The following is a 23,352-nucleotide window of genomic DNA, read 5'->3' as shown; positions in this document are numbered from 1 at the left end:
TACACATCTCTAAAAGATATTCTGTTCTGCAAATGTTACTCACCACAGTAAGAAATGTGAGGTCTGAAGTCAACTACAACCCCATGTTTGCCACAGACATAAGCATAGTGCGCCAAAGCATTACACAAACAGCTGCTTCCGCATTTGCATGCGTCAAAGCGGCATAGCTGGTAGTATAATCCTGGACTGATGTAGGCATGGCAGGGAGCAAAAACCTCTTGATTGATGATATCACAGTGAGATGCATACTCAGCTGAGAGAAAGTGACATTGGTTTAGCCAGATCCATTTAAATATAAGAGTTAGTCATATGAATAGCACAGAATATCAAAACCAAACATAGCCAGTTGTGCAACAAAATCTTGTACACATTGTCTTTCGCAAAGTTCTATAGTTTGGAAACTGACATTGTAAGCAACTCCCTCAACAATAAAGTCCACTTAAGATAAAAATAACTATATAAAACCAGTTATGCCTTCCTCTAGTAGCGCAGAAAACTTAAATAGCAAAATAACGTATTTCAAAAGAGTTAGAAGAGTCCTCCATAGTTTGGAATACACTTTTTTTCTATTTGATATTTCATTTAGCTTTGAAATCATCGATGGCTATATACTTCTTGGCATGTGCACTCAGGAAGCATTACAAACTGGAGCTTGAGGGTGTGCAAGTCTCAAGCTGGCCATATACCTTCTAGTGCCAAAAGACCCTCCTCCTACCACTGAAGCATACTACCACCACAAATGGCAGAGTATCTCATGAACACCACAGTGTGGATCATATTTAAGACAATTTTGCTGCTAAAGGAGTGCCTCTGCCCTTCATCCTCCTTGTTAATTCCCACATACAAACACTGGCACAAGAATTTTTGAAGTCTCTCGGTAAATTAGCTTCAAGGAGTGAACTTGACTTGGCTGAAAAGTAACCTGACAAAATAAGTAAACCAACAATCATTTCTTTTTTTCAGTTTCATCAGATTAAGATCATCAAAGACCTGGAAAAATGCTTGCGCTGGCTCAGCACAGGTGGTAGTGTGGGGCAGGACCACTTACTAAGGAACTGCTTTTTCCAGTGATGATTACAGGCTCACAGGGAAATTCAGGCTGGAAGTGACCTCGGAAGGTCATGTAGTCCACCCTCCCACTCTAAGCAGCTATCAAACTTCACCTTCACTGAGGAAGCACAGAACTGAAGGTGAGGCATGTAGTATCTTGGTTGCAATGTACTGCTTTAGAACACAGCCAATGCTGAAGGCATAAAAAGTCTTAGAATGCCCCAGATTCTTAAAGGTTTATAGTTATTCTAGGCTTGCTCCCACAGGCTCTAAATATGGCCAGATCCCACATCCTTAGTGAGGCCTTATGTCTGAAACATTAAAAACATTAGACTAAATTCTGTCAGAATTGGCAACTACTGTCTACCCATTGTCTACATTAACTGAAAAGAACAGCAACATGGAAAGGAGGAGACAGTGAAAGTCCAACGCAAAACATAGGCATGTCAACCAGCCAAAATTAAATCTTTACTCAGGAATTTGAACAAATCCAAGGATCTCAGATTGTTTGCATCAGTTTGTGTCAGAGAGTTTAGATGGAGAGTAAGGAAACTTCTAATCCAACAAGCATAGAGAAGTCAGAGACAGGAGTTTTGATCTGAAGACTGTCTTTGCAAGACACTCCAGTACATTCTTTGTTAATCTACAAACATGCATCACACACATCACTCAAATTGACTGGTGTGATTTAGAGGACTACAGCCAGTGTTCTGCGTGTATATTAGACAGCAGAATTTAGGACTCATGGCCAGTGCACCCAGCATTAAATGATCAACAAGCTTGTATTCACAACGGCCTGACTTCATTTTACATGCTAAATGTATAGAAAGAATGGTCTTTTCCAAAAAAGAAAAAGGTAAGAAAGGGTGCACATCTAAAACTGGAGTTGAAATACATGTACGTGCAACTCATTCACAAGGAAAACAAAAAATGACCCATAATAATAAGATACAGTGAATTCCAGACTCCTATGTAAAAACATACCGTTTTGCTGATTAACATTGCAGGGATCAACAACAGGAATATTGATAGGCACAGAACAAGCTGAGGAAACCTTCCATGCATTGGCATGAAGTTGTGGGGTCCCTTCTATCATCCCTGCTGGAGAACTGAAAAAGAAAAGATCAGCACTGCAAGTGCCCTGCTGACCTTATGGACTACATGGGTGAGGATGCAAGTACATCAAAAAGCCTTAGGTGCTTAGTCACATTGAACCTTCAATGTGTCAAAAGATTTTCCATCTGCGAGGCACAAAAGAAAAGAGGGCATGTGAAGCTTTTTCCCCAATATTTTACTTATACAAAAATATTCTTACATGCAAAGTCTGCCCTCACACTTAATTCAAGTACTCTGAAATAGATTGCAGGATGTGTTAATGAAAAAAAGAATTTGGCCTTTATTTATAGAGTACATACATTCAGTGAAAATTTGACCTGTTGGCTAATTTCAGTGTTCTAGAGGGGAGTTGCTTGCATTTTGATGCTGGTTTTCACCAAGTATTTCAAAAGCATTTGTAATTGCTAGAAAAGTTTTGTGATATTATAGCTTGAGGAACTTTGGAGGAAATTAAGTAAAAGAACAAGGAAAGTGTCCCCTTCTAATTAAACTATTCCTGTGGTTCAGAATTACATTTTTTCTCCATTAAAAACTGATGTGGGGGAAAAAATCAAGCAGTAGTAAGTGTTTATCAGGTGAGGTTTATACTAGTATTATCATCCACTCTTTTCGTAAGTGCTCACATATTTGCTCTGATGTTAAGGGAGCAGCAGTGAGGGAGAAAAAGTGCATTCAAGCAAGCAATATCATCCAATAACTTCTATAAATAATATGGTAGTTTTCTAGACTTAGCTAAACATCTTGGAATGACTTTGCTAAATGTATGAATTTCATATTTTTAAAAGTGACTAGTATTTTCATCAAGAGATTTTATATTGGTTAGTTTAATAAAGTACAAGCATGCTAATGAAATTAAATAATCAGATTATTACATTCAACAAAACTTTTCCCTTGTTATTAAACATAATCTAAATGTACAATATACAACTTACAGAAAATCATCTCTTAAATTCCCATTGTATGTTCCACATAGTCCTAATGTTCTTCTCTTCCAGCTGACATCAACTTGAACATAGATCCTTTCTCCATCTTTAGCAAACAGTATCTTCAAACCAAAACTAGTTTTCAGTTGAACAAAGACGGAAGATATATTCTGAATTTCAACAGCCCCTGCACATAGCAAAAGAAAAAAGCAAAGTCACTGAAATGCAACTTCCAGGTTGTACTTTTTTACCCCTGAAAATAGATTTTGAAAACTCAGAAATAAAACGAGAATCTATGCACAACATCACCTGCAGACAAATAACCTCACCCATTCTCCATCTGAATTTATGAGACTACCTATCTTTTTCATTCGCCATACAAATCAGGAATTGCAGCTACTGAGGACAGTAAAAAAATCTCTCAGCTTTCTGTACCTGTGAGTGTTTTTGTTTTTTTTTTAAGAGGCAAGCAATGCAACTGCATGCCTCTGGCCACGAGAAGACAAGACACCACTTGTTTCTTATTCTCCGGGGATGTTATAAGACTAATTAACAGATGTCTGTGAAGTGTATTGCTGTCTTTAGATAGAAGCTTCTCTCTTAATACTATTGATATGACATCAGTATAGCTCCTTCCTTAGACTGTATGTGAACTAAGGCCATATCAAATTCCCAGCTTTCCTCCCCAGCAAACCCCATTATGCAAGGAAATGGAGATTTCACAGTTACGGCATTCATTTGCTACACAATGTTGGGTTACTTGCAGCTGTAAGTTTAAAGCAGATCTACCTTCATTAGCAGCCTCTACACATCCACACACATGTGCTTAGGTACGTAAACTGAGAAAAGGCAGATAAAATGCCTATGTGAGCTTGAAGATGCTCTTAGCTGGTAAGACTTACTAGATACACCCAGTTATCATGAGTGTGACACCAAAATATTTGTCATAGATTATATTTGTTACAGACTATGGAAAGAGGCAAGAAAATTAATAGGGGCTGATTCAAAAGACATAATATGAAATTATGAAGCAGAACTATCAACATAACTGGAAGTATAACTGAGCTGTGAATGCCAGAAGAAGAACTTGTGACTGGAGAAATTCAGTGAAGAAAAGACATAGCTGCAACCACCAGCACAGAACTCCCTAAACTCTGTTCTGGTGGAGGCTGGTACAGAAAAGGGGAACTCCCACTTTACTCTTTCCGAAAGAGATTAAAAATGCAGTTAAGAATTTACTACTGATCACTGTAAGATACAAAATTTAGCAATATCATTTCCATCTTCAGTGCTTAATTTTGTAACATCCTTTTAAGGCTGATTTTTTTCACTAGCCTTTCCAAAAAGTTGAAGTAATTTGCCTGAAATCACAACATAAGTCAGCGCTGAAAGCAATATACATCCTGTAGAGCACATGGATTCTATCCCATGCCATTTATTCCAAAAAGCTTTTGCCAAGCTAGACCTTAACATCAGCATCAAGATGGGTTCCAACCTCTCTTCACCTCCCTTCTTTTTTCTTACCCTCTCCCCACTAACCAAAACCAAAATGGGTAGAATTTCTAGGTACTCTGAAAATAAAAAATGCAAAGAAATGAGGGCATAATGAAGGACTCTCTTTCACAGACTGAAAAAGCACATTTTTAGAACCATTACTAAGGCTGTAAGAAGTAAGTGATTGTACATTTCATAAGTCTTATTTAAAAAATTTCTTCTTCATAAATATTATTAAAAAGCTTTGGAGCATATAAAAGAAATAATGTGAACTGAACCCTGGTAAAATTCTACTCCACGCACTTCTTACCATTAAGGTTAAAAACTTGGTTAGGGCCAGTTTGGACTTGACCATATCTTGTGAGGGTTACTTGTTTGCTCACATCATCTTCAAGAACTAGTGTTACAGACTCAATGCAGGCATGGTCAAAGTTCTAAATAGAAACAAGTTTCACCATCAGAAACAGGCAAAGACATTAATATTACCACGGAAAGCAAAAACAAACAAAAACGGGGAAAAACAGTTGTATAGAAATGAAATACCAAAACTGTTGTCAGGTAAATCGGTTGTAAACTATCACTCAAAGCATTAAACAGAGCACTTGGAATGGATGTAAAATATAATAAAACATTGCATATGCATACAAGAGCAAGGAGAATGCGTCTTAGCTATTATGGCAGTCTAATGTTAAGTGGACAGAGGTCCCCAAGTACTAATACTTGGTTCAAAAGGCCATACTTGCATGGCTGCCCTGGGTACTCCCCATTGCTGCTGGGTTAACCAGTGTTTGAGCAGGAGTCTGACCCCATCTATATCAAGCTGGTGCAACCGCAGCCCAAATGCAGCAATGCAGGAGGAAGAAATCACTGCACACTTGAAGATGCTTCTCACCTTGAAACATAGTCATGATCTCTGACTGCAGACCAAAAGGATGTAATTTCTCCAGAATTATACTACAATAATGTATAAATATCTGACTATCAAAAAATGGTGACTTATAAACCAACTCACACCAATCATTTTAGAGTGCTGTCCAGGTAGAATTTATGAACCTAAGTACAGGACAAAAGGTGAACACATAACCAGCTTAAATCAAGCGTCCTATGTTCCCCCAGGGCCCCCGTGTCTTCACCCAGAAACTTTCCAAGGTGTCTAGAGTTGTGCTAAGGGTCATTTCCAGTAGCATCCTAGTCTCTCAGTGGCTAAGTAACCAACCATTTCATGCTTGAAGCCATCTGAAATGCAGAAAGAGGAGTCTCAACATCTATGCAGGAGAAGGAGGTGCTTACAAAAAAAGCAGAGGCATGAGCTCATAGTCTAGCTTTTGAAGGGACATGAGAGAGCCCCATAGCAGGGCAGCTTCAGTGCATCACTCCCTGCTGATAAGTTCAGGCATTCTAGCCCTTAGCACAAGGGCAGCTATGAGTCACAGGCTCAGAGTCCCTTCTCCTGAAAGCCTAGGTGACTAACAACATCATTAAATCCAGTCTTGCAGGTAAGTACTTTTTATAAGCACCTCTATTCATAAAGCCTGTTGTTGGATACCTGCCAAAATACTTTCAAATTACTATGTGTGGTATCTAGTCTCTTCAACAGCTTTCTAAAAGGCATTGTTCTAATTAAATAAATGTTATGGCATATCAAATAAAAAACTAAAGCTATATAAAAAAAAAATCTTTTGCCTGACTAGCAGTGTATTAAACCTGTTCAGTGCTGCCAGCAAGAGCTTTTCTAAAGCCTAAGACGTCTGTTTGTACCATAAACAAAGATATATATACTTGTTTAGCATGTATAAATGAATATCTACTTAAACTTTATCCCTCTAAAGATGCAACTGATTTTGCAAAGGATAATACAATATGTAGCAATACAACCACTTACAAAAAAAGCTGTAAAATTATTTTGGTTTATATTTTCTGTTAAACACAGCCCAGTAGTTTACAGTAGCATCTGTACAAGATTGCCTGAAAGATGGAAGGACACATTTGTTGTGAATGTTCAACAAAAATGACTTACCTGTCCACAAGGTGTTTTCTGTAAAGTGACTGTGAATTTGTTTCTCCCAGTGCCTTTTACCAAAATGTACTGGCAAATCCCAAGAAAGGTGAAGTGACGCCCATCAAATGTTGTGAAATGAGAGCTACCTGTGATCGAGCACTCGGCTTGAGAGAAAAAGGATAAACAAGAATGTTCACTTGCATAAGAATGCAACGTTATTCTCTAAATAATGTAAGAGAGAGAAATGAGAAGCTTTCTCCTTATTTCTAAGCACATAATCCAGGCTAACTGTAATCTATCTAGCTATTCTGGCATTTGGAAATAAAATACATTATATATACCTATTTCCATCAGATACCATCTCATATTGTATGCACCAATGTGCAGGTTCTAACTAGATGAGATGCCTTTGAGTCATGAGTTCTCTAAAATAAAAAAGTTTCCTCTGTATTACAGTCCTGAAGTTTCCTAGAATCATCATCTTTTGGCATGATTGAGTGTGAAAGCTTCCTTCTTCCTTCTAGGTATTATGGCACTGCTTGCTACCGCAGGTATGAAGAGGCTCCAGGTGTCTGTCCTCAGGGCACATCTATATGCATTTTTCAGTTCAGATCAGGAGTGCACTGTTGAAACAAGTCTCCCGTGCATCCCCACTTACTGCACTTTCATTCACACCATGGGGCAGTGTCAGAGCACATGAACTAGATCCATTTTGGCTGCAACTACTGCAGGCAGTGCTCTGTGGAAGCATGTCTAACCTGCTCCCACTACTAACAGGCATTCAGTCCCCAGGACCAGACTAGAGTAGTCATAATTACACCCCCCCCACATGCACACATAACACACACAAAACCTACGGAGTGGTTCTCAGTGTCAGCTGTTCTATGCTACAGATCCACCTGTCAAGCCTTGCCTGGTAACTGTTAAGCTTTTTTATTACCTCATTCAGAGGAGGCCCCTTAATTTGTAAAAAGTTCTGTATTTCACAAGCTTCATAGTATAATCTTGTCTGAGATACAGAACTGTCAAGGGAGTTTCACTATCCAAGTATTGCATGTTCCTCTGAGTAACTCATTACAGAGACATGTAATCTTTAAAGATATGAACTGCCATTACAAGAGAGAAAATGTAGCACACTGATCATCAGAATGATGTTTTTCTTATTATTTGCATTACAATTGCACCTAAAAGTTAGGAGATCCTTATACCTGGCCTAGGTACTGTACAGGTTGTAGAAATAAGTCACCTGCCCCAAAAAACATAGAGCATAAGCAGGAGAGAGAAAACAAAGAGGGGGATGTAACACACTGAGTCAAGGAAGCAGATCGGAAAAGGTGAGTATGGTCAGGCAGTGAACAGCTTCACCCCAGATGGCCCACTGATACTCTCAACATCCATCTGCTTAATCTTTCTCCTTAAATTAGCATCCCAAGCCCTTGGATCATATTTGGCTCTGTTGTCTCCCTTACGTTCACTGAGGAGAGAAAAGAACAATGAAACACAGATACCTGGGCAATCATGATCAGTGCAGTTCCAAATGCCACCAATACAAACACTAAAAAGAAAAATCACAAAACACATAAAATCAGTGTTCTAACCTGTAGCAGAAAAAGCAGCTTTGAGATACTTAATATGTCTTGAATTCACCCTTTCCATGGAAAAGCCTGCATATTTTAGTGATACACAGGACACAGACTGTAAAATGTAAGTGCTAACTATTCTTTAAAATGTGTGACTATGATGTTAAACTATGGGCAGCAGTCACAGAGAGAGGAAATACAGATGTGTGGCTTTCACATACCAGTTGCTACATTCTTGTTCAATTTTTGAGCCAACAGGGAAGGCAGTTCCATGATAAATACAAGGGCAATTTGACACTGAGATACAAGTTCCATTTTCCATAATGAGACCTATTGGGAGGAAAGTTAATAAATGAGATAAAAAAGAAATTAACAGACTCCAAATCACTGTTCTTCCCCCAGCTGAATCAAACATTCAAATCCACCAGAAAGTGATCCCACCAGACTTAACAGAGGACCAGCTAAAAGAGTCACCCAGTGAGTGCAGAGAGCTCAGAATGGTGAACAGTGAAGCTCTCTCAAAGCAGTTGCCGCTCTGAATAGTTGTTTTATGAAAAATGTCTGCTTTAAGCATGTAAAACTGTACAGACTCAAAAATTAAAAGATTCCAAGATAATATAATCTTTAATCCTTCTAGAACAGGGCTCTTCATAGTCCAACCCCTAATTTTTATTGAGTACAGGTCTCAGGAAATGAGTTTTCTTGTAGGGAGCGTAAGACACATTCTGTTTAAACAAAACATCAATAAATTTTGGAATAATTCAAATAAAGTGGATTAAATCTTTGCAATAGCTTATTGTAGCAAACATTAGTGATGGCTCCAGGTTTCAACTGGTGTTTCATTCTGAGCTACCTTTGTGTTCTAGCGAAATGATTAGAAGACAATAGAAGAAGAGTCACAGTAAGAATAACACCAGCTAGAGCAGAATTTACAATATTCATATTTTCAGGTTTTAATTTTAAGCACTGCCTATTTAGACAACTTTATTATGATTGTGGGTATTAGCTTGGCACATACTTTTTCACATAAAATTGACAGTACTTACCATCTGGACAGTAGCAGCCATCTAAGCAGTGTAGGTTGCTGCCAAGACAATCTTTTTCAAACGTGCAGGTTGGTGGACAACAACTGATACAGTCACGGTGTACAAAGCTGTCTTCACACTTCTCAGCTAGAAAAAATATATGGTAAAGAGAACATTAGTGCAATTTCTCTTTCCACGCTGGAGAAGCCCTCTCTCTCAAATAGATTGTAGTGCTGCTGGTATAGGTAATTATTCAGATCAGGTACAATGGATTTTTTTGAGAGGTTTTAACTGATGAACTGTGGTAAATCTCTCATCAGTATTTAAGTCTGTCTTTACCAAATTCTTATATCACCCCTCCAAAAGAAGTTATAGTTTCTGTGACAGGGGAACATGTGCTCGTATTTCAGGTAGTTCAAAGTCTGGTGCATGAGACTGAACTGCAATTGGTGGGTGGTGGTGATAACTAAAAGGAGCTGGATTAACTGTATTCATTCTGTTATAGGGCCAGTAGAGACTGAAAAGTCATCTGGGAAGAGGGGCAACATCAGATCTCTGCAGATGATTCTTCTTTGTCCTAGAATATGATCAGCACACATGATGATTCAAGCAATCTGCAGAAACATGAATTTTATATGGATCTGGATCGTATCACAATGGTATTAAAATATTCCTCTAGCAAGTCATTGAATTCATTGTTTGGCAGCAAAAGTGAAGCTGGCTGATCTACTTCAGTATCAAATTTGAGTTCTATAGTGACAAATGTTGTCAAGATGGCATTATCTGAAATGAATACATGGGATGTCTCAAAGGTCACATAGTATGCTTTATTAAAGAGTCTTACTACAGGCAGGAAAGTCATCCCTCCAGTCCCGCACTGGGGACCCAGCGTGAGAGCATGCTCTAGCGTACTCTGTCACTGCCCTGCAGTATGTTTCATCATCATCCACTCTGAAATGATAAAACAAAAGAGTAATCAAGGAACTCAAATTCCATCTACAAATCTCTGCCACGGGACACTGCATCAGATACTTCACAAATAGCTGACACCACTCAATTGTAACTGCACACAGTGACAATACTATGAAAGGGAATGAACAATACAGAATACACTTGTTTTTTTACCACTTGATCTTACAAAAAGTTATTATTTTTAATATTACCACAATGAACAAAACCAGTAATTTATTAAAAAAAATATAAATGCTGATTATGATGAATGAAGACCTTGTCTTGAAGACAATGGACAACTCAACAGTCTTAAGATCCACATCTCAGGCCCTCTTCCACCTGCATGACATGGACACTGACCTACACTGATAAAAGACATTCTGTTCCAAGTTACAAGTTCAAATTTCTAATTGCCTGCCATTCATTGAACTTAGGTGAGAAGAACTCTGTTGGTAGACTCCTGACCTTGTGCTGAAGAGCTTGGTGCCAGAAGCATTACCCACTGAATACTGTAGGGATTTACAGCAGGACCTTGGCCAAAGACATTATCTCTGCCTTAGTCTGTACAGAAGAAGCAGTACAGTGCGCTTTTGCCAGGATCAAGTAAAGAGACATTGATTAGTGTTTAGGTAACCTCAGATTTTATTCAGATGTAAGATACCACCAACGTTTTATTACTGTGAAGGTCCAACATCCCATCACTCACTGTGGAGGACTTGATGCCAAAATGAACTAGTCATAACATGACATTTCTATTATAAGCATGACTGACAGATCAACTGAGTTTGTCTTTCAGCACACAAGATCATGCTTCCAGAATTAATGGTCTTAAGAATATATTATATTGTGCTTGTATTCTGCTTTCAACAAATCTGTTATCAAATCAAACACCACTATACTCTTTCTTACAGTGATCAGATTCTCTCCAGCTCTCCTTATCTGATCCAATTAAATGGGTCTTAATAGAAAGAATACTTGGCATACACTATGGCCCTACAAAAATCTTCATAAACTGACACTAAGCTACAAGAAGAGATGTCTCTTTTATAAACAAAATAAGCCTAAATTAATGAAATTCTGAAATACAGAAACTTTCTTCAAGGTTTTAATGTTCACACAATTCATATCAACAGACATACGCATGTTGACAAAAATCAAATCCACCTTAACACCATCACACTTATTGAATATCACATTTGAAAATTTGCTTTTCGTTATTCTTCTTCTTCAAAAGTCACAATAAACTCCTGAGTTACAAAGAGACTACAACAAAGAGAGGCAACTCATCTCTTCTCTGAGCTAAATCAACGTACAGAACACAAAATTCAAGAAACATGCTTTGGAAATTTGCCTACAAACACAAATTCTTCTATCTTGACTTTATGGTAAATCAGAAAACTAAAAATTCAGCAAAAATGAACTAACAAGTTGCAATAGATTATACTGAGTGATTCTTACTTTTAGTCTTGGTCCTTTTTGTATGGTTTTGATTAAATTGATGATACTCTGAGAAGGCCATAACAGTATCTGGTAAAAATACTATTATTATAATGATTACTTCTTAATTTAAAAACCCTATTAAAAAGAAATGGTACACTGTTCAGTCATCTATTCATTACACTCCGGAGCACCAGTTTAACTTGAATGACAAGAACTAAACAGGAATCTGGAGACCTATGGGAAAAATACCAGGTTGCATATAATGCCAGCAGCTGAGGGGGTGTAACTCCCACAAAGGCAATAAGCGTTGAATTTCTTTGACAACTCTGAATTTACATAAATAAAATAATTTTGAAAAATTCTAATTTGAACCATAGCAGTTGCTCATAAAAACAGTCTCTGACAGACAAATGGTCCAGCCTCTCCAGTATCATTGATATTATCCCCTAGTATCATTTCCATGTATTTTTGATTCAGGACCTCCAGACACAGATTTAAGGGGGTTGTGATTAGCAGCTCCTCTTTGCCATTAATGATTCTCCATGGATTTCTCTTCCTTGTATTTGTCTAGTATTTCCTTGAATTGATGTAAAACTTTAGCAACCAAATATCTCTTGTCCGGCTGGTTCTATGCTCTTTGTTTCCTCTAAATCACCCACTGAGAAACCCCATCTTTTTTATTTTGAACTTGGTTCCTCCTAACTTCCCTCATTGCTGCTCAGTTCTGGTCTCAAATGAAAGAGTGAGCATTCATTTTATGTATCAAAAATAAATACACAAGAACTCCAGTCTTACCTGCAAAGATCATTCATACAGCTAGAAATATAAGAATACGGATCTATGCTTTCATGACAGCTGAGAAAAGGAAACTGTAGGAATATTTGGCACTTGAAGAATATGTCCTGTGCATTAAGGAGAATCAGTAAATGACAGTTAGCAAATACTTTCTGAACAAGAAGTATTCTTTTTAACTTTGTTTCCCTAATCTAGGGTCCTTTATATTCCCATTAACATTTGAGAATCTCACAGTCTCAATTTATTATTATGTCTCCTTCATTATTCTTCCTAAAATTTGTCCTCCCTGCCTAGGCTGGCTTGATTGCATGCTGCTCCTAAACCAGCTGGGATGAAAGAGTGTGATATGACAAAAAAAACATTTTGTATCAATGCAGGAGCTGAGCATGTTACTTCTGCAGCTTTTCAGTTTCCAAAACAATGAGGTGTAAGATGCCAGGACTAGAAACTGAATCCAAATTTCATGCAGCAATGAAGAGCTCTGCTAACAGACCTGTACCACTTGGCACATCCTATCTGAGCCTTTGTACTTCTAAGCTAAACATCTGAAGATCTTCACACCTTCCCTACCAACAGTCCTGACCTGAATCTTCCCTTTCACAAAGCCTTAAATGCATTTAAGGCATTTGGTGTGTATTGCTAGATTCTTGTACCATCACTAGGCAGTAAGGGTTAAGAATGTATACACACACACACACACACACATATATATATAAATAATTTGATTAATTTACCTCAGTGGATTCTGCATCAGCTGAGCAAGGACTGGAAAAATCTGAGGCAGTAGGTGCACAAGCTGCATCATCTGAGGTTTGCACAGCCCAGCTATTTGCAAATTCAGAAATGTCTTCTGTATATTCACCTACTCCATGAAAACATTGGAAGAGCGTCCAGGGGAAAAAAAATGTCAACACAAACACAAAAGACAGCTTTCAAATTTCTGGTAGTTTTTCAATGTGTTCATTACCTCAGTTACAAAAATGTTCAGTGTACAGGTGGTGTAGAAAATTGTTATTTTTCTTTTTTAATTTCAGGTAGTATTTTACACAACATTTAAATAAAATTATTAAAAAAATACATGACAAGGTGCTGGTTGGTTAAGTGAAATCACTGACCATTTTATACCAAACACACAAATAAAGACAAGCATAGTTCATTGAATCCTTAAGAAAAAAATACATTTATTTAAAGCAAGTGAAGGCTTTCATAGTGTTTCACAAAGGTCAGTTAGTGCTGTTATCTCCTTCCTCTTCACTTGCTGCAGAAAAGCCCTACAACAAACACATCACTTACATGCCCAGCTGTCCTCACAGCATGAGCATGGGAGAATTATTAATGAATGAGATGCATGACTGGAAGTCATGGCAACAGGCTGAGGAAGATACACAAACATACAAGAAGGTTGGCAGTAAAGAAACAGACCCAAAATTTCCATATTTTGGCAGCAAGAACTAAATATTACACTTTTTCTATGTTCTTAAGTATGTTAAAAAGGGTATATTGCCTCTACCTTGGAGAACCTTACAGTAATTATTATCTATGATATGTTTATCTATATGTCTGCAGGGTTAGGAGATAGGGTATTGAAATTATACAGGGTTTTTTTCATAGAGATGTATTATCCAAAACTTAATCTAACTTCTTCTAGCACAAGATGTACAAAGTTTGACACTGCAATGTGGAAAACCCCAAAGCACACTAATCAGATATGTGTACTTGGATCTCCACAAACAAACAAAGATCCTAACCAGCAGTCTATTTTATTTAAGAGCAGGGAGACTTAAAACATCTCTCCCTCTGACAGAATAGTTCTTTACACAGAAAACCCTTCCCAAGCATAAAAAGCTGGGTTTTGGTCTACACGTAAACCTGCTGACATAATTCTGTTTCTGCAAAATCATTAAAAATATTTTATTTCTATTTCAACATGGCTTGAAAAAAATTTCTAAGTCCTCACAAAATGCCTCAAAATAAAATCACTGTCCTTGAAACAGTTCCATACACAGATACAGCCTTGTATATTAAAGCTATACAGTGCTTTGAAATGGAGTATTACATGCCTGTGAGCAACTTATTTATTTGGGGCATTGCAAATAAAGAGCATTCAGATTCTGGAAGACTCAGGATAGTTGTAAGAGCTTCCTGTACACTACTGGGAGAAGTAATTTACCTGGGGGACATAAATCATCATCCCAGATGATTTGTAAGGTTTGGAAACACTTAGAAAAAGTTGTGGCTTAAAAATAATTTGAATTGGCAGTCTACTCTAGTGAAGATATCAGAACTTCATGCTTTGTATTTGCAGAGTCAAGGCACCGTGTTATACAACTGGTTCAAGGTTAAAATGATTCATAGTGCTCTCGATTGTACACTGCAACAATACTATAATTTCTGATAAAGAAAAATGCTAGAAGAAATTATAATGGTGAAGAAATGTACCTCTGGAAATGAAGAAAGCTAAGAGCTGTGAGTATTTTATAACAGATGATACATTTAAAGATACTGAAATTACTATTTTTCAGAGATCATGTGAATTCATTATCTCCTCCAAACTCCATTTTTCTCTATTATTACAGATCACCAGTTTTAATTAGTTATTAAACATACTATACTCTGGTGTGCAGAAGTTAATGCATGAAACAGGGAACTTTCTGCTCTCAAGGCAGAAGAGGCATGAGCAATTTATATTGTGCAGATATTTAAAGACTATATAGGTACACTGCATCTTCCTTCACTTAGAAAGTAAAAAAGCTCCACTGTCAACCATAACAAATGGGGAAAAGCAGAGGGGAAAAAAGTTACAGTGAGGTAAGTTTTGTGATTTAAGAAATATGCAGGGCCATGGGACTAGATTTTCTCAGCAATTAATGGTAACAGTAAAACAGGCCTATCTTTGTTTTTATCAGAGACTGAGAAAAATACTCCTCATATTCTCAGGCTTGTTCTTTTTCTTCCCCCCCCCCCCCCCCCCATTAGTTGCAAGTAGGACAAAAGTCCCTATAGAGTATTGACCACACAGACTACAGAATATTCTACCAGCTTGGCGAGTCAACCCTGCCTCAGACACAGCATTGGGCAAATCCTCATCTTACAAGGTAGTTGGAGGCCCATAATACACCATACCAACAAAGAAATACAAGGAACTCCCTGGCAAAAGCTTTGAAAGGTAGATACTTCAACTAGCATTTTTATGATGCTCATATAAACAAATGACTTAAATGGTGCTTTTTCCCAGATATTAGTATTTTGGCTCTTTTATCATTCTCCCTCCATCTTTAAACATAAAGAAAACCACAAACATTTCTTTCTTTATTTACTATTTGAAGGCACTTTCATCAGCTAAGGTAAACATACTCCAAGTGCTTTGCTGAGCAAGAAAAGTTTTAAACATACATATAAATACTTTCTTAAACTAGGATCTTTTCCCTTAGCATCTATAATGATGCAGAACAGTAGAGCAGATATTCTATTTTACACTGTAATAACAGAAAGAGGACTCCGCCTTTTACAGTATTATATTTAAAGTGAACATGGAAGCTGTTCACACAAGGTAAACATGTATTTCTAAGCTATTTACTTACTATTTTGCAGTATCAGGTCATCATATTTATTGCCATTAAAATTTCCACAGAGGCCACAAGTTTTTCCCTTATGATCTTCTGTCAGTTTAATATAAACACCAGAGTTTCCATCCCAAGCAAGAGAAAAACCAAAGGTGGTCTTCACCAGGATATAGTCAGCCAGTCTCTCAAGAAAAGCATTTCCAACTGTCTGTGGCAACATTAATCTGGGAAAATAAACAGCCTGCTTCAAAGATCTCAGATGGAATGAGTGTAGTGCTAGAAAAACACCACATAAAACGCCACCTTCTAACTCACTAAGTACTTTTTCCTGGTGTATACAGTCACTTCCATTCAATTCTTCATCATACTTTTACTGCCCTTTCTTCTGTTTACTTCTCTATACTGACCGTCAAAAAAGAATGCATTTCTGCTGTATACATCTATCAGTTGTACCAATTATAAGCCCGAAAGAACAATTAATCTTCATTTTCAAAGTCCAGCATGGGCACATTGAGGAATCTGTGACTCCATGAGAATGCTTGCATTGCACGAGGACTTATGTGACACTAAGACCACAAGCAGCCTTTCTGGGCACAGGGCCATCACCGGGTAGACATCTGCAAATGGAGGAACTTACAGTACAGAAAATACTATTGACCAAAATACTGCATATCTTCCTCCTTTGGCCAAAGACCACTGGAAAATAATATTGCAGTATGAATCTAACCTTAATCTTCCAAAGTTGCTTCTGTTGGGATGAACAGTATCAATGTAGCCATCAGTCTTGGATGTTAACAGCTATAGCATTACATCAAAGAGGATGGCAAGAACATCTTAACTCTGACATTTTCTATATTTTATTAACCAGTAAAACATATTTATGACAGCCTTGCACTCATCTTTTTACCCTATTAAAAAAAAAAAAAAAGGTAAATACGGGGGTTTGATGTACCTCAGAGGCGTTCTGTGAAGGTTTTGCCCCAAAGGGACAAAAAGGACTTAAGATCCTTGATTCAACCAATTGAGATTTGCCTAGAAGAAGATTATGTCTTACATAAGTATAGCTACCAAGAATAAATAATGACTGCCTTGTTCAAAAACGGTATCAGAATGCACCAAGGATTAGCTAGAACTGTCTGATGCATACTTAGTCTATACAAAGTAGGGATGGGTAATTATTAGGTTACAGCTGAGAAGTTGAATAGCAGGTTCATGTGAGGAGTGTATGCTGTCTTCACTCAGGTATTACATCAACACTACTACCTCTGTTCACACTAGAAATCTATCAGCCCCAATAGAGAACAGCAAGGGATCAATAAAGATATATATCAAATTATTTTCTCCGCTGGCGTAAAAAGCACCAATTTCCCAAACTCCACACTATCTTTTTGCAATAAAATGTTAAAACCTACCATTAGAATACTTACCTGATTCCACTTTTTCTTACTTCATGTCCTGAAATAATTATTTCTTGGTTGGAAAAAAATAAGCTGATGGACCTCTGACAAGTATATACTGAACCATAACAGTGAGGACTGTTATGAACCTTAAAGGGGAAAAATATACACACAATAAGAATAAATGTTTGTTCTCAATAATTGAATGCATTTTTTTCATAAACTCATGTATGATATTTTACATTTCTTTGCACCCATCACTGAAAGAGCTTTACAAATAAATAATTAGAATATTAACAATTCACAATTATGGACATACGCAAAACTAAATGTTCATGCTACCCAATACTACTAGGAAATACAACAACTGTTAAATAGCACAAAGCATCACAAGGTGGTGGTTTAAATACTGGATGAAATACTCAGGTATTTTATGTAGGTGAACTTCAGAGACACTGTGTAGTGAGCTAGCTTATAACTGCCAATGTAGAAGCTTGTTATTTGCACTAAGGAAACACTCTTTTTGCCCTATTTCTAGAGGTCTGATCTATAAGGGGGGACTACAAAACAATACAAAACCTCATCATAATACCAGCATTCTCCATGCCAGTTGAGACTGGCACCAGCTGAACTACAACATGCCTTCCTGAGCCACTCAGGATTTGTTGAGATTTTGGGGTGCTCCCAGATTACTGCAGGCATCTGAGTTATATGAATCTGTTGAAACCCATTTCACACTGGCTTTCCAGCCCTGCTAATGGAGAAGGGCAGGCCTTTCTGAAGTCTGCCTTTCCCCATTACACATATATAGCATAGTGAGCCAGCGTATTGCTTTGTATCATATATCAGATTCTCTAGTTTGAATACAGCAATAGAAATAGAAGTTTCAGTCAGCCAGAGAGAGATTTAACTGTGTGTCTTCAATATTGGCAATGTATGACTTCCATGACTGCCTACTGCTGGAGGGAGGTGTTAAAACAGATCTCACAGGCATGCTTCCAGAAATGAAAACCATGCAACTCCTATCTCAGCATGTCTACAGTCTTAGGGCAGTGAAGTGGATCTCACATTAAAAATGTATAATCAGACCTTGTAACAGGCATGATAAGCCAACACTCTTCCTTTCTATAGTTTGGCAAAAAAGAGGCTACCCCTGAAGTCAGACCTTCTTTGCATTCCCAGCATGGCACAGCACAATTCCTGCAGGAAGGTCCTTGTCCCCAGGGACCACACAGCTTTTGCTGGCCAGGGCATGCTCTCAGGACTTGAAAACTGTGGGTTCAAATTTACTCTAACAGACGATAGGGATATAGGTCTCCAACTTTCTGTGCATATGCTCTAACTGATTAACTACTATATAGTTTTAAATTACACTCACATAGTCTGAGTTTTAGCACACACCTTCTCCAAAGGCTTGAGCAAAACTTCAACAGCTTTCATTAATCTCAGTGGCACTGAGCCACCCAAACTTGTGGGATGCCCTAGACTGCAGTGCTGCAAAAGCCTGTGAGCTGATTTTAGATACCGCTGAGGAGGCAGGGGAACATGCTGTGAACCTTAGATTAAAAAGTAGACAGAGTTTAGATAGCTCAAATATGATTCCTGTGACTGTGTGTGTTACCATTCTCTGAGAAGGATGGGAGCTGCATTACCAGTTTACTTGATAGTGCTGTGAAGCTAAATAGATTAGTAACTGGGAAACATTTTGCCAACATAGTAATGGAGGCTGTAAGAGTAACTAGAGCTATAATTTTCTTAGAAAAGATCTGTTGGCAAACATATACAGTGCTAACATATACTCAAATTAATATTCCTAAACTGACAATCCTGGAAGTAAAAAACAGTTTCTGTTTCTTTGAGTGAAATAAACCAAACCAGGAAAAATATTAGAGTTTTTACATGTATAAAGATATCAGAAATGTTACTAGCATTGGCAGGTGGTTTCTGTGTAAACAATCAAGGAAAATCAAAATAATTCTTGTGTTTTCTCCTCCTCTAGAGAGGTGGGTTATTAAAGCCAGAAGGACCGTAAAGTGAGGATTTGTCAAGGTTCTTGGCTCTCCATTGGCCAGCCTGTAGTGGCTGCAGTGCTTCAACATTACCTATGACTTTTCTGAGTAAATATTTTCAGTTTTCAGCAAAACACGGTATTTGTTCCAGCAACTGAATGGTAGTTTGTCCCTTTTCAGAGCAACCGGAATCCACAGGAATACTGATTATAGATTGTAATATAATTTTGGGCTCTTCTACAGCATTTTCTGAAAACTACTGAAAGATTATAGCTGCACACAGAATCCGAAGAATTAAAACAAAATGGTGGAAGTCAGATGTAACAGTATCTGTCTATAACTGAGTGAATAGAAATGGCAGTTTTAATGGCAGATTTATCTTCATTACATGCTGTTATCTGGAGGGAGAGGAGGTCATGTGTTTATATATGAAAACTAGTCCTTGGAGCAGAAATCAGCATCTAGGTCTGCCTTTTCCCCTGCAAGCACTGTGACCACGAGGGCTTAGAACTAGGACCCCTCTTGTCCTCTTTTCCCTGCCCTATCAGCATCAAACCCCAACCATTGTGTAAAAAGTAACATAATGAGCTCGTATCCTCCCCACAGTAACCAACAGCCTAATAAATAGGGCATCTTCCTTCAGAGAGGCTATAGGTTTGAACTCTCCCTGACCCAAAGTCATTAACCATGGATACTCAGCAATTTGAGGAAATTACTAAAAAGAGTGCTTTCCATACATAGGTCAAGATGAAGGCTTTTGAGCTGATAATCGTCTCTGCATGACATAGAAGTAATCCACAATTAGAATGCGAATCCCCAGAGGGCACAGAGTTTTCAGTGGGCCAAGGAGGCAGCTCCCCATGGTGCACCCATAGCTGTGAACTGGGGCCCAGTACGCTTGGATGCCCAGCTATCAGGCAGGTGATAGTTGTTTGCACATTACTTAGCAACTCTATTTTTTTACAATCTGACAGCTAAAGTTTATTGAAGTTTCCAAGGTCTGCTTTAAGACCTACTTTTGCTCCCAGAAAGAAGAGATCAGAGATCAGTTTTTAGGAGTAAGAAATACTGTTTTTAACATACTGACTGTTGATTATCATTTCATCAGTGTTTTGAGTTACTGCACATAGGCTTAGACATTTTCCAGCAGCATAGTTTTATATTTAATTAAGCAATGCAACAGTTTGATCCATTTATTTTCTCTCTACTTATTTTACTTATGACGAAAAATAAGTCCTGTAATACAGGAATACTCAGGGTGTTATTTCTGGCGTATGCTCACTTACTTACCCAAACAGTGTACTGGGGTTCTGGAGTACTGCAGTCTTTTGCAAAGATATAGGAGCAATTTCCAGGGAAGTAGTAGTAGATGCCATCAAACGTTTCAAAATGATACTGTCCCCATGACTTGCAAATCCCATCTCGGTCCTTACCAGTGTTAGGTACTGGAGAGAACACACTGAGTTTCAGTTTACAACAAGCATGGTAATCAAAAACTGACAGGTGTCACAGGCATCTACATAGTAAGAGCTCAGAAGGGAAGTAAGAGTTTACAAAGGAAATACACAGCAAGGACAAAAGGTAACGTTATTTCTTCAACTTTAAATAAAGTCAGTACTTTTTCTTCAATCTTTAGGCTGCAGTCTTAGTGACATGCAATCATTGTAAGTTTTTAGTTTGCTTCAGTGGAGACATTTTAATTATAAGAAGAGGCAAGGGATTCAGATCTACAGCAGATCCTGGAAGATAATTCTTGTTGATTCCTACAGACAGCAGATTCCAGAAACCAGTGCATTGAAATAGTTGATATTTTATTTGCAATAAGTCAATGTTAGAAAAATGCAGTAACTTCTCAGTTGTTCAGCTAACTAATAAAAAGCTGGCTAGCTACTTATGTACTAGACAGTGATCTATCTGTTATGGTATCTATGTATCATTACATCCTAAGTGCTAAAATGTAGACATTCCTGATGTCACCCTGTACATATCCCTAATGCATATTATTTTAATCCTCTTGGATACTAGTGGAATGACATTCCTACTAAAGAGGAATCACAAATATGTTGTTAACAATATTGGCTTAAAAACCTGTACCTTAAATCTCACTTGAAGCTGAAACTTGCCTCTTCTGGCCCAAAGCTTACCTATTTGACACCTGCTTCCTTGAGCCTGAAATAACTGACAGTCACAGTCACCTGCCTCTGTGCAGGCTGCTCCATTAAGGCAATCCTGAGGACATGAACCTGCAAGCAAGCATAACAGCCTTTTGGTAGACACAGTATTTTGCAAACAGGCTGAGATCCACATTAGATGTGTTTATCGTTAAATCATAAGCAGCTATATTAGCTAAGAAAATTAACCAACAAGAATCTCCAGTTTTTAATATTTACTTGATTTTATCCTTTGTGTTCTTTGGTTAAAAGACAAGCAAGGTTCTCTCTCGTTTGGTTTGAGACTTGTAAACTAACAAAGGAGCAAAAGGTCAGCCTCCTCCCAGCAAACAAAAGGTCAAGTTCCCATGTAAAGAAACCAAATCCCAGTCCCGCTGATCTCAAAATATACAGGACACAATTATTCTAATTGACTAAACTCAGCACAATTTATACATATGTTCACCTCCTCCCTTCTAAGCATTACAGCAAAGGGTACGCTCAGCTTATGAACAATCCAGAATATATAATTTACAGAGTCAAAACCAAGTATAAATAACCTTCCCCTCATGCTAAAAAAAGTCAGTTAAAAGGTTATTTCTGCTTAAGAGGTGACTGGAGTCAGAGGCAAGATTCCATGGGAATGGCTTGTTTTATGTTATAATTAGTAATTGTTTCCAAAAGCAGTTTCATTAAAGGGTTTTATAGTCTGTTTGGAAGCTAAGACCTCACTGTCATCTAGTAATCATTCGCTGGGGGAGTCTAAACCATACTACCCCAAAAGAGAAGAAAGATAGTTCCAAACCAAAATTTCATCAGGTTTTGCAGATAGTTACTTTCCTTCCTGGGGGAGGATTAAAACCCTAGATACAAATGCTTGCAATCTTACTGACAGAGATTTAAAAAACATCGCAAAAAGAAAACATCGCAAAAAGCAGGAAGTAAATGAAATAAACAGGCCCTTCCACTCCCAATGAAGCCATGATAAAGCTGCTAGTGACATTAAATGGGATTAAAATGGGACCTTTAGAGTAAAGTACACACAGAAGTTACCAATGAGTAAGAATGTCAGCCTTCACCATGAAAACGTCTTTCCATGCTTAGTTGTGATTTTTTTCCATTTAAGAATTGCTTTCCAAATATACACAGATACTCTGAAATTACTGACAAAGCAGAAAATACTATTTATAGAACAGCACTAATGCAGAAAACTTATTTGTTGTTGTTAGAACTGTGAACTTTAAAATTACATACAATCATTTACATGGAAAAACACAACAGAAAGCACCTATCCAGGTATATGTATTTTCCAAGAAGGGTATCAAAGTTTGGTTACATACAAGGAACTTTTCTGCAAAACAGCTTCTGACTTGGACCTGCTTTATGTGTTTGTACAATGCTTAAAACCCTTCAGGAGCAGCTGCATGCTCATTGCCTGAGCACCTCTGTCCCTTTGCATAACCAGTTACATGCCCCTCAGACATACTTACATCCTCTGCCAAGGCCAGAAAAAGCGACAGAAAATAAAAACTACAATGGAATTGAACTTTTTTTAAAAAATCAAAGAATTGGCTTAGTTAGCTGTTCAGGTTCAGTTGTAAGGCATTATTTTGAAAGTAAAATTTTAACAGCAATTTTCCCTGGTTTAACATAGATAAAATGAGAAAATAAGATAAGGCAGGGCTTTGTAGGGGACATAACGAGGAGGACTTCCACAACCTATGGTAACACAGGATAGTTAGTACAAAGGCAGTATTTTCATGGACCATCTCTCCTCCTGCAGGTGAGGAGCACTGACCTCCTGGTGGACTCCGTGTCAAGGTCCCATGAAGATGCAACCGAGGAGAGGCAGCTTGAATC

At 37.8% G+C, this 23,352-nt stretch overlaps 1 protein-coding gene across 10 annotated transcripts in view; it reads right to left on the bottom strand.

The window, feature by feature from the left end:
• LOC308065871 (otogelin-like protein) overlaps nt 1-23,352 on the bottom strand; it is a 104,441-nt gene that overhangs the window by 70,718 nt on the left and 10,371 nt on the right. For 7 of the 10 annotated variants that reach the window (XM_080392468.1, XM_080392474.1, XM_080392473.1 and 4 more), the window contains 16 exons: nt 23,291-23,351; nt 21,487-21,585; nt 20,633-20,787; nt 17,364-17,482; nt 15,955-16,160; nt 13,108-13,238; nt 12,374-12,480; nt 10,032-10,138; nt 9,209-9,334; nt 8,384-8,492; nt 8,091-8,137; nt 6,601-6,746; nt 4,894-5,017; nt 3,099-3,276; nt 2,035-2,159; nt 44-253 (listed from right to left, as the gene is read on the bottom strand). In XM_080392468.1, coding sequence (XP_080248594.1) covers nt 44-253; nt 2,035-2,159; nt 3,099-3,276; nt 4,894-5,017; nt 6,601-6,746; nt 8,091-8,137; nt 8,384-8,492; nt 9,209-9,334; nt 10,032-10,138; nt 12,374-12,480; nt 13,108-13,238; nt 15,955-16,160; nt 17,364-17,482; nt 20,633-20,787; nt 21,487-21,585; nt 23,291-23,351 — 2,050 coding nt within the window. Of the gene's footprint in view, nt 1-43; nt 254-2,034; nt 2,160-3,098; nt 3,277-4,893; nt 5,018-6,600; nt 6,747-8,090; nt 8,138-8,383; nt 8,493-9,208; nt 9,335-10,031; nt 10,139-12,373; nt 12,481-13,107; nt 13,239-15,954; nt 16,161-17,363; nt 17,483-20,632; nt 20,788-21,486; nt 21,586-23,290; nt 23,352 lie in introns of those variants that run through there. The other 3 variants (XM_080392471.1, XM_080392469.1, XM_080392477.1) reach the window with 3 other exon arrangements.

The sequence above is a fragment of the Falco punctatus genome, assembly GCF_963210335.1.
Source record: "Falco punctatus genome assembly, chromosome: 6".
Lineage (NCBI taxonomy): Eukaryota > Metazoa > Chordata > Aves > Falconiformes > Falconidae > Falco > Falco punctatus.
Note: the sequence above shows the minus strand (reverse complement) of the source record. Positions and strands in the feature narration are given on the sequence as shown.